Source organism: Nuphar pumila, chromosome 3 (genome assembly GCF_984573655.1).
Source record: "Nuphar pumila chromosome 3, dmNupPumi1.hap1.1, whole genome shotgun sequence".
Taxonomy (NCBI): domain Eukaryota; kingdom Viridiplantae; phylum Streptophyta; class Magnoliopsida; order Nymphaeales; family Nymphaeaceae; genus Nuphar; species Nuphar pumila.
Genome location: NC_143251.1, coordinates 115,872,729 through 115,890,703, shown reverse-complemented (window position 1 = coordinate 115,890,703; position 17,975 = coordinate 115,872,729). Strand labels below are relative to the sequence as shown.

Genomic DNA, 17,975 nt, shown 5'->3' with positions numbered 1-17,975 from the left:
CCTTAAATACCCATCTATATCCTATTGTTTTCTTACCTCTAGGAAGGAATTGAAATTCCCATGTCTTGGCTCTTTTCAGAGCTTCGAGTTCATTATTCATGGCAGCTATCTATTCAGGACATTTTCGTGCTTCCTCGAAGTTTCTAGGTTCTATATATAAATGAATGGCGCTTAGACATGCTCTATGTTTAGGTGAGAATGATTCATATGAGATGAACCTACAAGGAGTTTTTCTATGTCTTTCGGTCCTACGAAGGTTCTCCTCACCTTGAGGAGTAGTCCTACTATCATCATCATATCTTTCAAGGACACTTCTAAAGGTGTTTCTATCTCTATGGGTATAGGTGATGGGGTCCCTAGGAGGTTCTTCATCAACACATTGAGGAAATAGGGAAGACACAGGACTGATTTCCCTGGTTTCATTATCACTGGAGTCATTCTGATTTGTCTCATCATCACTAGTATCATCACTTTCAGTTAACAGATCAAATAAAAAAGAATGATCTATGTTTTTGTCATTAGATTCAAGGTTTTCGAAACTACTAAGATTCTCCAAGAAGCTTGCATTTCTGGAAACATACAGTTTGACATTTTTAACATCATAACATCGAAAACCCTTTTGGGTTTCGAAATAACCAAGAATGTAAAACCCGAAAATTTTGATTTTTAAAATTTTCCAAATTATGCAATTTGGGCCTAGATCCACATTACGGATCTAGGACCCATAAAGGGGGTAATTAGGATTTAATTTTTTTAAACCTCGATTTAATGATAATAATAGATAAATAAAATTTTTAATTTTTAAAAATTTAATTTAATCCGAGGATCCACAGTTGGATCCATTCGGATCCAACTTGTGGATCCATTTTGACTTGGGGCCGGGTTGCGGGTCTCGGGTTCGGACCCGAGCCCCACCCCATATGTTCTGCCCTGTTAAATGAAAAGGGCAACCCGATAAGGGTTGCCCGATAAAACCTAGCAGAAACAGAAAGGGGGGGGGGGCGCAGGGGGGTTACGCAGAGCGTAACGACCCCGCGCCCATCTCGGCAAAGAAGGGGGAGGCCTGGGGCCGATAAAGGAGGGGAGTGGAGAGGGGGTCTCGCCCTCTTCACTCAGCCTCATCTCTCTCCCTCGTCTCTCTCGCTCTCCCTGTCTGCGTGCGCGCACCGGAGGAAGAAGAGGTCGCCGGCGGGCTGCGGCAACTAGCAGCCATCACCGACCTCCGGCGAGACTCCTGTCACGGCAGCAGCAAGGAGCAAACCCCCAGCTGACCCTTCTCTTACAGCCACGACAGCCTCCGATCGCCGGAAAAGTCGCCGAGAAAGAGGTACGGTGCTTCTTGGATTTCGGGTTAGGGATCGAACATGGGTTCGATTCCATGCGTAGGTTTTCCTGTTTTTCTTTTTGGTATTATGTGGGTTAAGCATGGGGTGCGAGTACAATGAATAGGGATTTAAGGGTGCTGCAAATCCCCAAATCATGGGAAAGGTTTTAATGGATGCCGTAAACCCTATTTGAGGAAAGAATGTCGTTTTTACCCTATGTGTTTACCCAAACCTCATTCTGAGTTGGGACCGGATAGTGATTTCATTCATTTTACCCCGGTGTTTTATTTTGTATGTCATTTCCTTTTTGTTCATGGTGTTAAGTGTATAATGATATGTGTATATACATTCTAATGCAGCCTGCATCAGTCTGTGTGTTGAAATTTATGTTCTGAAACCTGTTAATCTAGGTTCAACGAGTGTAATAATCAACAAGTCACTCGTTCAGAGGGTTCCTATTTGGGAATATATGTTAAACCCCCTTAAACGAGTCCTGACTGGTGTATGTGTAACTCGTTGAAATGAGGCAGAATGGACTATGGTGGGAAATTATCGAGCTTGGGTTGGGGTCTTGATCCTCGGTTGTACTATCCGTCTTCGTTTCCGTTTTGTTAATTCCTGCTAGGACTGACCCTTAATTTACTTTTATGAGCCAACCTTCGTCACCCTGTAGAACTCGGGCTTGAGCTCTTGATTTCCACTTATAACTACAGGTCGCATTAACTTTCTGTTTCTCAGCCCCTTGCGAGGATCAGTAGCATATACTGCTACTATTATCATGTTTTGGCCTTCATGTCTGCATGTATAAATGCCTTTGCCTATGTGTGTTTAGTCTCGCACATGTGGTTTTTGTTCCGTATTTCCTATACCTGTTGCTGGATATGTGAAAAGTAATTCCATGCACATTTTAGAAGTTCCTGTCATATTCGCTGTATTGATTTGCTTACTTATGCGTGTATTGGCGGGCGCATTTGAAGATGATTGATGCAATTATGTTGACCAGTCTGGGTGCTTTCATGTGCTATATGTTGCGTATTTAAGAAAATGTATGTATATATAGTGATGAGTCCGCAATCTTGCATCTTATTTACACTTGAACATGTAAGAGTTATCTATTACTGAGTACGCCTTATTACAGATTTTTGTCATTACAGGGACCTGAGTAAAACCCCATGTTCAGCTCTTGGGTATTTCCCCAAACCGAAAAAAAAAATGATAGAAAAGATGAACTATACCCTTGGGAAGTTTAGTGGTTGATGATAGCCCTATAAAAATAATAGCAAATGGACTGTATAGGGAATTCATGAATTCAGGGAGGGCATAGCGTGCTATAAGTTATTATCTATGAAACTTTACAAGGTCCTTTATATGATTGACTTGAAAATGTATGTTTCCTAGAAGTGAACCAATAACCGACCCTATAGGTCGATTGCGGTGGGCACTTGAATTGCTATGTCTGGAACCAGGGGTTCACCTTTTGTACCCTGAGTTAATAAAGTTAATGCATAAGTCAATGTAAATTCGATGCTTTTGCCCGACTGGTTTAAAGGTACCAGGGCATCGGTGTTTGTGTCGTAGAAATTGTAACATGAGAAATATTTGATTTATTGCTTTGGTACGAGTGTATAGATGATAAGAATGTGGGCATGATCTAGTTATTGATAATTCTTCTTGAAATGGTACATGTACACTCATACACTTAAAGAAACCATGGATTTGGTCAATGCCCATATGTGATGTAGGTAACACACACATGTTGAAAATGCATATGAATGAATTATAACATGCATATGTTTGGGTTCATATTTGCATGAATATATATGCTTTTGACATTTCGGCTTAGTGTTATAATTGAAACACTATTTTGGTTTTGTGATGTGATGCATCGATGGCCTAATTGGACCATCATCGGCCTGGAGAGCCGTGGGTTTGGTTTGCTTTCACATATGTATTTAACTGTATCACTAAAACTACATAAGATGGTTTGACACTTTACTATACTGTTCTAGTGGTTTAAACGGGCTGGAGTCCCGAATGAGTCCCCGCAAGGGAGGATGCGGGTTTTTCACTTTACTTTTGCATATGTGTTGCAAACTTAAAGAAATGGACTTAATTAAAAATATAATAAATAAGAACAGTGTAATATACATTCTGGGATATCTCATCTGGAGTATGAGAATCTTAGATATCCGGTCTTGGGGAGACTGTGAGGATACAAAAACTCCGTGTGCGTTGTTGCCCATGAACCCGATATTGAGGTTCTTCTCCTGGCCACGGTTTTAGAGAGAGTCCACCACTTTACCCGGGAGTGGTGTGTTGGTCACAACTGTGAGTTTATGGTACTAAGGGAGTGGCACTTGTGGGCGTGGGGTGTCCCTTGTGTCCCCGACATTAGATGTGGAGGTCTAATGTTCTGATGGATGGTGTTGTTTCCTGATATCGGTCGAGGGCTAAGTGGGAACCCAGTAATAAAATACAAATTGTGTGTTAAGCTACCCTGGGAACCTACTTGACCTCGGGGTTTGTACCCGTTTGGTGTATCCGCGGGCAACTGTAATTAAAAAGAGGAACTTAAGGATGTGTGCATTTAATAGGGCATGCATATGGAAAGATGGAACTTAAATGAAAGATAACAGAAGAAATCATGCATTGCACATAATCATGCATTTTTCTGTTATGTATTAGATCATGCATGTTTAAATCATTCTTGATATCATGACATCATTTGGTGGTAGCATATGATTTACTTTGTGAAATCATGCTGAAAGGTTTGATTATCTAGTTATTGATATATGACACTGTTTATTATTCTTGACTGGTGAGTATATGCAATTATTGGTAGTTATGGATATTTAAATATTGCAAATTTTATATCTGTACTCACTCAAATCACTGCATAAAATCTTATCCATGTTCTTTCTCTCACCTGTTTTCTTTAGAAGTAGCTGTGCTCAGAATTTCGGTTCTGACACCCTACTTTGTTGGTTTTTCACAGGAATTGGTGAACAGTGAAGTTGGACATGCATCTGGGGATGGATGAGTTATACTTGGGCTTGTTAGCTTCAGTAGAGGACATAATGGCTCTTTCTTTTGTCTTTTAGTTCTTTTAATTTCTGCAATCGTTACTTTACTTTCAGTTGAAAAAAACCTTGTCTTTGAAATTTCTTACTCATCAATAAAAGAGTTTTAGTTGGTTGATATGGATGATAATTGCAACTTCGTTTGTCGTGGTTGGGTTATTCAATGGAAAGTGGAACTGTGAGGACCCCAGATCTCTGGGAAGGTTTCCGCAACTCTTAGAAAAAAAAATATTCCGCATTTTCAAAGGGTATGGGTTGGGGTCGTTACAAAGAAAGGCGCAAGAAATGGCCTTTGAGAAAAGTTTGTCGTTCTTATTAGTAAGAACAAAACATTTACATCCAAAAACCCTCAACCTGCTATAATCAAGTTCTTTCTCATACAATTTTTCAAATGGGAAAATCTTGTTCAAATTTTTTGATAAAATTCTATTTATGAGATAGACCGATGCAAGAGCTGCCTCAGCCCAGAGTTTCTTTGGAATATTTTGCAAAATAAGCAAGGTTCTAGTTGTCTCAATGATATGCCTATGCTTTCGTTCAGCTAACCCATTTTGTTGAGGGGTTTTAGGTCAAGATTTTTTATGGAGGATACCATAACTTTCAAGGTAACTCTTGAACTCGTTTGAAAGGTATTCGCCACCGGAGTCGGATCTAAGAATTTTTAAAATTCCATTGAATTGATTAAAAACCATTATATGCAAAGTTTTAAAAATTGAAAATACTTCATGTTTATGTTTAAGAAAATATATCCAACAAAATCTAGTGTAATCGTCCACAAAAATCACATAGTACGAGAATCCTCATTTTGATATTACAAGAGCCGGACCCCATACATCAGAATAAACAATTTCAAAGGGTTTTGTCATAAACATGGATCTTTGTGAAAAAGGTATACTTTTTATTTTCCCAAGAATACATTCATTACATACAAAATCCTCTTTACAAGGATATTTAATAAAAGGCAAATAAGAGCTTTTAACAATATTGGGATGTCTCAGTCACTTATGTCATACATGAATATCTTTGTTTTGAGCAATATTACAAAATTGATTCTTGCAAATTTGAAGAAAATCAACATAGTAGAGGTCTCCTCTCCTAGAGTCTTCCCCAATCAATCTCCCGAACCGGCGATCCTGTTTACAAAATTTATATCACAACCATGGTCCGAGAGTTGAGAGACCGAAAGCAAATTTAAACTTAGTTTTGGTATAAGACGAGTTTTTGGAATAAAGAAATCTTGTTTTTCAAAATTACCTATTCTTTTAATTTCAAGAGGTGTTCCATCCGTCGTTGAGACAAAAGATGAAAAAGAATTTTTAGAAAACTCGGAAAGAGAACAAGCACTCGGGGTCATGTGAAAAGATGCACCGGAATCTAGAAGCTAAGATGTCTTACCGGAAGGTGAGGAAGTAGTCATAGCGGCTCCGAAAATCCCTCCCTTGAGAAGATGTTGTAAGGCTTCTACAATTTGTTGAAGAGAAAAAGACTCATTTGACGATGATGGTCATTCCTCCGGTTGAGATGTCATAGCCGTTGTAAGCAATTTCTTCTATTTTCGGCAAATAGGTTTAATATGCCCCGGCTCTTTACAAAAATGACATGTAAGCATGTTATAGTCTCTCTTTGCTCCTTGACCACTTGAGTTTTTCTTCTTGAAGTGAGGGGGCTTGTAGGTCTTTAAATTATTCCCCGGTCTTGATACGGTATTAGCACCTTCATTTTCTTCAATGTGAGGAGTAGCAAGAATACTTGGATGGTTCTTGCTAATTCCCATGCGAGTCTCTTCCCCACTAAGTTTAGTAATTACATCTTCAAGAGAAAGAGAAGTGAAAGCGGATAAAAGGGAAGACCGGATTTGTTCAAATTCGGGCCTAAACCCATTCAAAAAACTGAAGAACCTATCTTCTTCTAATTGTTTGTGGCGAAGCTCTATTGCTTCTCCACTCCATTTTGGTTCGAGCATTACAAGCTCGTCCCAAATAGAAGAGAGCTCGGCAAAATACTCTCTTATAGACATTTCCCCTTATTAAAGCGTTAGCGCCCTCTTTTGAAGATAGTATTTATGGGATAGATCCCTAGACGTGTACATCTTCTCAAGATATTCCCAAGCTTGAGAGGCCTTCTTGAACTTGATGATATTTGCATTGATTCTTGTTTCTACGAAAGAAAAAATTCAAGAGAGAATTTTAAAATTCCTTATTTTCCATTCCTCATGCTTTTTTGAGCACTTTTCAAGAGCTTTGGTTCTTTATTCTCCATCGAGAATTTTGATTTCACCCCCATTAACAATGGTAATTTTTTGTTCTGGTTCGGGGATTGTGCCTTACACATAACCCCATAGACCCTTCCCTTTTATATGAGCCTCCTCCATGTTCCCAGCCCAAACATGATAGTTTGATCCATTTAGCTTAAAGCCGAGAGCAAAATGAGACTCTTTTTCACCCATGAAGGAGTAAAGAAGGAGAGAGAAATACGCACCAACACAAGATTTAAAGCTCTTACTTGCACAAGATTCTTCCAAAATATTTGAGAAGCAAGCTCCACCACTTTAATCTTCAAATGTCCGAATGCACACTTTTCGAGGCACTCGAAAAACAAATAAATCCATGATCCTTTATCACCAACGTGGCTCTGATACCATGTAAAAGTATCTTCAACAAGATACCAAGAACAATATTATAATATTCTTGGAAACAAAAGTGAGCACACACGCACAACAAGAACACGTGTGCACAAAGAGCACAACACAAACTCACAAATGCGCAAATGCAAACCCAAAATTCATAAGTTTCACTAAAAGAGCTTGGGCTATAATCCCACAAGCATACAAATACAAAGGAGGAAGCCCTTATTTATAGGGCAAGAGAGAGCCTTGGGAGGGGCTCCACACATAGTCGTTGGAGCCCCTCCAATGGTTACAAATGTGACCGTTGGAGGGGGTCCAACGACTAGTGTGTTGCCCCCCCCAAGGTAAAGTACATGAAAAGAAAAAAATTAAAAAAAAAATTTAAGAAAAAAAAAGGAAATTGTAAAAATAAATTACAATCATATTCAAGAAAATGTGTTGCTATAGTGATGGATGAGCTTACGATATCAATTCAAGAAAATGTGTCGTGGTGTATGTTGTTTGCTGATGATATTGTTTTGATTGATGAGTCTAGAGCTAGAGTTAATGCTAAGTTAGAATTATGGAGACAGACATTGGAAGCAAGAGGTTTTAAGTTGAGTAAGAGTAAGACACAATATATGGAATGTCGGTTTAGTAAGCAACGAAGTAGTGATGGGAGTGTAGTGAAGCTTGGTGAGCAAGAAATATCGGTGGATGATTGTTTCAAATATTTGTGATCTATCATTCAAAAGTATGGAGAAATTGATGGAGATGTAAATCATAGGATAAAGGTTGGGTGAATGAAATGGAAAAGTGCAACTGGAGTGTTGTGCGATCGTAGAATGCCATTGCGGTTGAAGGAAAAGTTTTATAGGACGACTATTAGGCCCGCTTTACTATATGGTACGGAATGTTGGGCTACCAAGAGACATCATATTCAAAAAATGAGTGTAGCTGAGATGCGTATGCTTAGATGGATGTGTGGAAATACAATAAAAGATAAGATTCGGAACGAGGAGATACATAAGAAGGTAGGCGTTGCACCCATTGAAAATAAGATGAGAGAGAATCGTTTACGGTGGTTTGGAACTTTAGACATATTCGGCGAAGGCCTAATGATGCTCCAGTTAGAAGGATGGAGAAATGGGAAAATATATTAGTTAAAAGAGGTCGGGGTAGGCCTAGGAAGACGTGGATGGAAATGATAGAAAAGGATATGAATGCTTTGAACCTCACCGAGGACAAGGCATTGAATAGAAATGATTGGAGGAGAAGGATTCATGTGGAAGACCCATAATGATTTTCTTTTTTGGTTCATATCGCCGACCCCAATTGTTTTGGGATGAAGGCGTAGTTGTTGTTGTTGTATTCAAGAAATTGAATATGCATAAAAAGACTAAACTACCCCTACGACTACTATTAGGAAATATATATATTATATATATAATAAGTAGATACATATACATATATATTAATATATGTATATGTATATGTATTACCTTATATATATATATAATAGATTACATGGTTGAATACATAATTTAACATATATCAAGCATGGTATGCCACCATAGGAAAAAAAAGGCAGCAGTAGAAGTTGCTCACCATGTTCCCATGTTTGGACAAAACTGAAGTAAGAGCTCTCTGCCAGAAGCTCTTTTCTAACTCTTGGTTCCACAATAACATCTAACTTTTTGATGTCTTTCAACCATCTATGATAAAAAAAAAAGAAGAAAAAAATCTATTAGTTAAAATGTTTTCTACACTAGAGACACATCAAATGATCTTGGAAATACAGCCCATTTGAACAATCTTCACAACTCTAGACCAGATAAAAGAATTAAACGTGGAAATATTGGATGACACAAAGGCCTCAACATCATGAGAAAAATCCCAAAAGCATTTTCAGCATGATTAAAAGTTAAGCCTTAAGACCCACCTGACCATTTCAGCACACATGATATGAACAGTTGCTGAGTTTGGTTTTGTCAAAATAACTAAAGTCTGAGGTTGTGATTCCCACTTCAGTGCAATCTGAATGATCAACAGCAGTAAATCAGTTCATCCACAAAAACAGAACAGATTTTATAGATGACTGTAACTATTACATGACAGGATTCAACAAGAAGAAAATATACACTCCTTTAGGTGATGAAGGCAAAGAAACCAAAAGAAAAAAGTATAAAGAAAAAGAAACTATTTGCTTAATCTGATTACAGATATATCTATAAAAGCATCAAACTACAAGTTTGAGTAAGTTGGGATTTAATTTATGCAAGTGAATAGCTATGAACAGCCATTACCTGCTTACTGCTGCGCTCTGCAGTTGTAATGTCTCCTTTGTCAAAGGAGACAATGTCATGCTTATGTTGACCATTTCTCTCATCATTACACCCCCATGCAAGTTTGAATGATGCCTGCATTAGAAACCCTGTGTCATTTATAGGCTATATCAGGAGATATGTTATTCAGATATATTCTTATTGTAAGCAACACACTTTAGCTTTTAAGCTTTTCATGGTAGAGATATATCATATTTGTAGGAAAAAGGCATAAAACGTCCAACCATACTCCTCCATATGTGTGTGTATGTATGTGCACGTGTGTGTGTGTTCATTGACATCAATAAAAATTCAGAGATGCAGACTCAACACGTCACTGAGGAAATGGTGTTCTTTAAAATGAGTGGGATAATCAGACAAAAATTCTATAGGCACTTTTTAATATATAAAAGCAAGACAAAGAGGTGCCTAGAGAACAGCACAACTCTTAATAGCTTCCATAATGGACGCTACATGCTAATCTCAATACATATCCCAGAATTATCAGAGAAAAAGTAGAAAAGATATAAGTTAAATGCATTAAACAGAGAAGGAAAATGTGCCCCTGAGCCTCTACATGACAAAAAAATAGAAGAATATGCAGCACACATAAAGCACATTTCCACATTGCTGTATCATCAAAATCCCTCTCAAACATAAAAAGCCTCACTAGGAAACATTAGGAGCTTGGTAACAGTGGAGTGAACATGTAGGATTAGGTGAGATTTCATAAAAAAGTCAGTAAGTTCATCGCAAGAGTCAACATAAGAGCAATAACACAGCTAAAATCTCATAATGTATTTAATAACAGTTAATCTCTACATTAATAATGCAGTCATGAAATTAATATGCCCTCAGGCATCTGAGTAGAACTCGTGTTACCATGACACATGGAAATCAGTTTAGAACAAGGGCCCCTATTATTATTACCAAACAACCACCTTTGACAAAGAGGCTTAAAAGTGGTTTGAGCCATGGCCACATTCTGCCTTTGAAGTGAATTGAGAAAATCCAGTTGATATTTGCTATTCTAGAAGAGGGAATAGTCATTGGGAATAATACAAAGTGGTAGTAATTCCAACATCACCAGTAGATCCCAACTTCCAATGAGTAGACTCTAGCTTCCAGCCAAGAAGATGAAAGAAATAAAGCATGATCCATGGTGACCCAAACACCATAGAATCCAAAAGATGTACTGTTATGTTGACTGGTATGAACATTTTTATAAACCAAGTAATACACATGGAATGTCTACTCTGGAAACCCATCAGGTAGATCAAGCTCCTTTCATGCAGTAAGATACGCAGATGACTTCCCTATAGTTGACTAAACATTCACATAAACTTCAATTTAAGTATTAATTCACTTTGGATCCTTAATTGTTTCTAGCAGGTAAATCAGAAGCAAATTTACATTGAAACAGCAATATCTGATTTTTAAAAGGTCGCTTGAGCCTGCTTTAGATTCACAAGTCCTTTATCTCAAACTTCTCATACAGTTTATGCTTCTCAAATGCAATGCTGAACTTATCTTTGATTGCAACGACATCAGCTTCATGTAATAGTAAAATGGTATGAGCCAAACTAGCTAGATTCTGGTACATCTGACAGACAGACAAAATCACTTAAATCAGAGAAATATCATGGCCTACTGGAGAATACAAGTCTACACCAGAGTTACCGGAAGCTTCTTAGGTAGGTGGGAAGCTCACTTCCCATAAACTTGCTTCGAAAGCGCGATACTCCTCGCTTCTGAAACTTCATGGGAAGCTCGATTCCCCCACGCTTCTTATATGTTTCTCATACACATGGTCTATACATACTATATACTTTTCTCTCATTTTTTTCATCTTTTTCATGTATTTTCTCTCACGCTTTCACTCACTTTCCATGTACTTTCTTTAAATTGGTAACCATCATTGTTAGATTTTAACAAAAATTTAACTCTTTTACGAAAAATCATGAAATATAAGAATGATCAATTTTATTTTAGTTTTTATTTGTTTCTTGTTTGATTCTATATTGCTTTATTTTTTATTCATATTTCGATTTTAAATTAAAACTTGGCTTCCCGCTTCGTATAAATTTTAAAATGCCTCGCTTCTCGCTTCCACTTCCCGTATCATTTCCCGCTTCCGCTTCCTAGTTTGGCAACCTTGGTCTACACAGCTATTTTCTGTTGCCTGTAAATCTTACCAAAGTTTTCTCTTCAAAATCTATTTCATTTTTTTCGTCAACTCTGAAAAGATCCCTATTTTTTACAGGCGGCATGACATTATGGGAACTTGTTTCTGTAGTTCTATTGTTGGCCAGAACATAATGAGGCATCTACAATATGCAGAATATGCCTACCTACCACTTGTCTGTTCTTTCCGGGAGAGGAAGCACAAGATTCTATGCTTGTTCAGTTAAATGCCCAACTGCACAGCTAATGGCTGCTGTTAACATGCTAGCTTTTTATGGGATTTGAGATTGAAAGTAAGAATGAGATGAGGCCATAATACCATGGGGTTGTGATGAGATACACTCAAGGGGAATTAGAAAAGAAGAAAAAAAAGGATGAATGACATATGAGAATTGCACAATAGAGCAAAAGCAACCATTTACACAATGTCTATCTATAGTATATGTAGAGATGTAGAGACAGAACCTCTAGATATGTAACCATAGTAGTTAAGTGTGACAATTTCAGCATTAGCCTCAGGTAAAGATGCAAGAATGAGGATAAATACAAAACACCAAAAGAAATATACCTAGACAATGAGGATGGTGATAACTTATCACATAGGCTGCTCTGTAAACTGCCTCAATTTGAAAATCTCTAGGAGTTCAAGCTATGTGAAATGGATATGACTATTTTTATGGAGCTCTCCATTATGAGTACTACATAATGGGATACTGTACAGGAATCAAAATGGAGTATCGGAGTGACAGAGAACTCAAGTGGCACAATATGGATAACGATAACCTCAAGAATATACATATTGTTATCTAAATATTATGCTCAGAAATGAAAAGGGGAGATTTATTATAAAAAATAAATTTAGATTGTAGAAAGCACTAGAAAGGACTGCTCATGCATTCTCCACTATAACAGAATGAAGAGACAGCTTTTGGTTTCAAAGTGAGTTTTAATACAATTGTAATAGTGAGCAAAAAAGATTAACACCTTTGCTGCAAGAAATAAATCCAGTTCTATTGAGAATTATCATAAAAAAATATCACAAAGTATTGAAAGCAATGGTTCAGAGTAATTGAAGCAGGTTAATGAGTGAAAAAAATGGAACAAACCAATTTGAGATTGAGACTTGGTTTCAATTCTGATGATATAACACAAGGCATTAGAGTTTATTATCCACTATATACTTAGCAAATATTAAGTTAGGAACAAAAAGACATGAGAACCTTCAAACACAAGATTCTCCCACAAAAATCACACACTCAATGCAACTAGTATAAAGTGAAAAGTATAGTTTCTAAATAATGTGGCAAGGATAAGGGTTTATACTGCTTGCAAGCCATACAATGTTCAAGCCATCACAATTGACAACCAAAGTGTTTCAAGACTCTTTTGACAGAAAGTCAATGAGAGAGAAAATTTAATCCATCTGCGCTTGAATGAATCCAAACAGTCCCCTTTTAGTTGAGTCAAAACAGACTCAAAAACAGTCCAAATCACCTCAAAATGCCAAAATAGACAACCATAAAATTTTACAGTAAAAAGTTGACATTGGGGGAGATGTCCAGCCAGATCAAGTCTGGAATTTTAAATTTCAAAATAGAGGGTTCAAAACAGTTAAAAATAAAGTTTATATTCTGATGATTGTCTCTAAAGAGTTGAAAACCCCATCAAGAACCATCAATATAAGAATATTAAAGAACCAACGAAAGACAAAGAGCGAAAGCCATTGCCCATAAGAGTCAGTCTAGATGTCAAGCAGCATTGGCAGACGCCAATGAGGTCACCAAGTATTGACATCTAAAACAGAAAAACAATTGCAAAAATAAATAAAGTTTTTCTAATATACCTAAAACATATTAAATTCATGTATATTAGTACGATAAACTATTTCAGATGTGTACCTTGCGAGTGACCTTATTGGAACCAACTTTATAATCAGATTCAGGAGTCTCATCCCTGAGAAACCCATGTGTACATATGCCATGCTTCCCGCAGCATCTTTCAGTTTGATCATTATCAGAATCCTGCATCTCTGTTTGATCAGATAATTTTGTCAATTGATGACTATTTTCAGAGGACAGCTCTGCAATTGAACGCACCATGACGCCAATGAAATGGCTTCATAATCATCCATAATAGAAACAATAAGAAGGATCTTAAAAAGTACAGAAATGGACAACAGATGCAGTCCATGTAAAATTATTCTCTATCCAAACAATAATCAACTATCACTAAGCTAATGGTCCAACAAATATACCACGATTTCATATTCTACAATCAGCTTTTCAGGTCACCTAGTACTCTTACAAGTTTTTTCTTTTTAATAGGACCTCTATGATTCAACAAGAAAATTTATTCTTCCCTCAAACTCCTAGATTTGGGGTAAAACTGTTATTGTCAGACCAAGATGTGGCTGTTTCATGGTTGGATCAAGATGATATGAGCGAGCCATTGATGGTGACATAAGAAGCAGTGAGGCATGGGGATCACATCATTGAACATATTCTCAGCCACACCAAATCAAAAGGAAGCATTCAAAAGAACATGCAAATGACTTTTCACGATAGGACTTTTGCTGGCAAGAATTAGAAACATACACCTATAGTGCAGGAAAAGCCTTGAAATTTCTGATTAGATATTGAGCGATTGTCCTAAAAGACCAAAACGCAAAAAACCTTAAAAAATATGCAGAACAACCTTGATATTCTGACAGCATGCTATTCGTGTACAAAATAATTAGTTGTAGTGTGATGTAACATCACCTTTGTGGAGCCTCATCTCATTTAGATGGGAGGGGGCTCTGGACCATTTCTCCATTCATTTTTATCTAATGCCAAACTAATCTCTTTCATGTTGTTTGAACCCACATCAGAGAATTAACCATTCATTCAGGTATGTTATAGGTCACACGGATTTATCCCAAACATCAGTCCTTTTGATTATTTGCATACAAATCCTAAGCTTCTAAAACATTTGACAAGTACCAAATCTACGTCTGTTGGTATGAAGCTTGAATTCCAGGGAGGGTTATTGCCAAGATGACAAATGATTGATAACCTTAATGGGCATACATTTTTGTCCTTTTGAGATTTTGAAAGAAAATCAATGAAATGATAAGATGTGACTGTGTCATGATGCCCCACCTTTTCAATAATATAAATATCAAAGAGAGGCACAAAATGCAAATAAGTTTTTAGACAATTGCGCGTTGGCATGCAGTTGTCAGAAGTTTCTCAAAATATCTCGTAGTTGCACTCTTTTAATACTTCCCGACAAGTTGTTAGTAATGGCCATCTCCAACACCAGATACAGTTACTTCTTATCCACATCCACCTTCTTACGGTGGCTCTCCCATCAACTTGATACCCATAGGGCATCTTCCATTTATTGCCCATGTGGTTAGCAAAATTAAAACCAATTCTTGTTATCTACATCAACCTTTTCAAAATCAGCTTCCAGCTTCCTACAATGCCATACTGTGAACACCCCAAAATTTTCAAAATCTTTTAAATATTCCTTTTTTGCCCCTGATTTCATTTTAATAGGTGAAGAGTAACTAACTCTATCCACCAGCCAAGCAAAGCAATTTCATAAGACAGGTATTCATAACAACATTCGTAATACATCCAAGTACCATAGGCTGGCTCAGTCCATCGACAAGTGATTACATTAATCGTGAGGCACAAGCTATTGCATCACAAGCAATTCATAAGCAATACAAGATAAGCAATCAACTAGTATGAGAAGCTAGTTATTACCAAGCAAAGAACTGCGTAAGCAGTTTAACCAACAAGGGTAACGCCTCGACGGGCGTACCTAGCTCAACGAATAGCATACCGAACTACCGAGCTAACAAGCAAGCAAGCAAAGCACGTCACAACATGCGTATCTCCCGATCATGTGTATAAGTTATATCTTGTCTCATTACTGAGCAGGCCGTTGTGGGTACGCACAAGGCAAAACGTAGAAACAGCCGAGATCGATTCGGGGGTCCATTATGCTATGTATTTTATTATACCCCGAATGACTGACTGAGTCCGCTTCCTAAGGGGACGGTCTGTGACCAAGAGAGTAAATCCCCAAAGGCAAACAAAGGCCCAATGGATGCGCATCCGTACTTCTGCAGAAGTGGCCCGAAGGATTTCCCCTAACCTCCGATGACTGGGGAAGGTCAGATCTTTGCCCGAGATTGCCATGTATGACTGTCCATCGGAGTTTTGTACCATCCATCCTCTCTCTTGATGAACCGTTCCGAATGAGCACGACGGAGGGTTTCTTAACCGTCGTCTCATTCTCATGCTCTAGTCTTTCGACCCATTCGAGCATCTTGCTTGCAACGCCCCGAAATTTAACCCAAATTTGTAGGAAATTTTTTTTTTTTTTTTTTCAAGCGGAAACCACTAAAAATTCTCGGGTTAAGCATTTCAGAACGATACAGGAAGGTAAAAGCAAACCACACCATTTATTTTCACTTTAATAATAATAAAGTCCAACATCAGAGTTTTCACATTTAGTCTCAAACCAAAAATCTCAATCTGAAAGTAAGCAGAACTGCCAGGGAACAAATGGATCAAGTCTCGGTCAGCGCCTCATCCCGCATCGCTCATAGAACTATTCTTCTCCTGAAAATAATAGAAATTATAGGAATTAGACTACCACGTCTAAGTAGGAAAACTGTAATTATTCTTGCAAGTAGATCATGTGTCAGGTGTGTGATGTGGGTGTCGTGGTTGAATTTCAGTCTAAATATAAACACATAAGTAATTCGATGTAACAGCAATAACAGACCTATATAAAAAGGTAAATTATGTAACAGCTATACTTAAGCACAAAAAGCATTTTAGGCATCTTCGCCAATGGAGCAAGTAAGGTATTAAGCAATTAAAGCAGAACTTACACTAACATGAACAACATCCATAATATAAAGTCAATTAACTAATAAATACACAAATTAGGATGTCGTTTCATCATAAGCACTAAATATAAAACATGATGAAAGAGTAAGCAATGGTCTCTTTAATGACTCCCACACAGTGATACCTAACTGTTCTAGTTAGTGTTTATCTTTTCTTATCCCGCGGGTACACACGGGCCAAGGCAACCATCACAGAAGAGAATGTCCGGGGGTATATTATTCAGGGTGGGTTTATTTACCCGAACATTCTAACTGTGACTGAAATCCCAAGGGAGCGGCCAGTGACCGAGAGAAACTCCCAAAGGCCAAAACTAAAACAGGATGCATCCCTCACTTCTGCAGAAGAACAAAAGAACTACCACCTAGGATAAATTGGTAGTCTGGGTCCCCCAACTCTGAGGACTGGGACCAACGAGTCGCTTTACGCTCGAAACCAACACACGTGTCCCCAGAGTTTTGTACCACTTACCCTCTCTAAGGTAAGCCCAAGAACTGGGTGGGTTAATCTTTTCATCTAGTTAATTCCCCGAAGTATGGGGCCTTTCCCCAACTTCTTTCTACTATCATAGTAGTAGGATTCTCAACCTTAGTCATTCTACCCAGGTGTATATACCAGTCTTAGTCATTTGTCATTTTAATTGCATAACCCACCCACAGTGCTCCGGTGCCTTTAAACCAATCAAGCACAATTTATTATTTAATTTTCTTACCAATATACTAGAATCAGACCACCCACCTTCATTAGGTACTCAGCCCGTATCGGGTGGTCCAATCTGTCTTGCCCATTAGGCAAGGTACAGGTCTAAAGATTTCAGTGTTCATCAAGTTATGTGTTTAATCAACATTTAATGTGTAACAACTTCTATGTATGTTCAGCATAATTTATTATCATGTAGGGTCTCAATATGAAAATTCCCCACAACCATGGTAACTACCCATATCTTCAATAGTTAACATGATTTATCATAAGCATGCCATATATCCCAACATAATACATAGACAAAATAGGTTAACAGGAATTTACCTAGACAAATTCGGGTTTACATAATGAGAGTGTCAATCGGCCAGCACAAACATGCTGTAATTTTACAGGATGAAACCCTTAACATCTCTCCACATAAATTATGTTATGTTTAACATAGGTTTAAATAATGATTTAGTCAACATAGGCTGATTGTAAACTATGCTACATTCAGCATAACTTTTACAGAATAAAGTAATCAATATCAGTCAATCATAAACTATGATGGTTCAGCATAGCTTTACAGGATAACACATTCAACCTCAGCTAATCATAACTATGATAGTTCAACATAGCTTTACAGACTAAACCATCAACATTGAGCAATAACAAAAATATCAAGTGGCTGGTCAGAATTAACATGGACAACTGATAATCACCAAGCAATAGCTGTGCTAATCGGCCAGCATAAGTATGCTGTATTTCACAGGATGAAACCATAGCATCTGTTCACCTAAATTATATTATGTTTAGCTTAGGTTTTCATAATAATTTAATCAACATGGGCTGATTATAAACTATGC

General features: G+C 37.6%; 1 protein-coding gene across 1 annotated transcript in view; it reads right to left on the bottom strand.

Annotated features, from left to right (window-relative positions):
- The window catches only part of LOC149843393 (putative NAD kinase 1), a 92,313-nt gene that overhangs the window by 48,101 nt on the left and 26,237 nt on the right, over positions 1-17,975 (bottom strand). The window contains exons 4-7 of the mRNA XM_089999760.1: positions 13,417-13,547; positions 9,317-9,430; positions 8,953-9,047; positions 8,619-8,725 (exon numbers count right to left, since the gene is read on the bottom strand). Coding sequence (XP_089855886.1) covers positions 8,619-8,725; positions 8,953-9,047; positions 9,317-9,430; positions 13,417-13,547 — 447 coding nt within the window. The remainder of the gene's footprint in view (positions 1-8,618; positions 8,726-8,952; positions 9,048-9,316; positions 9,431-13,416; positions 13,548-17,975) is intronic.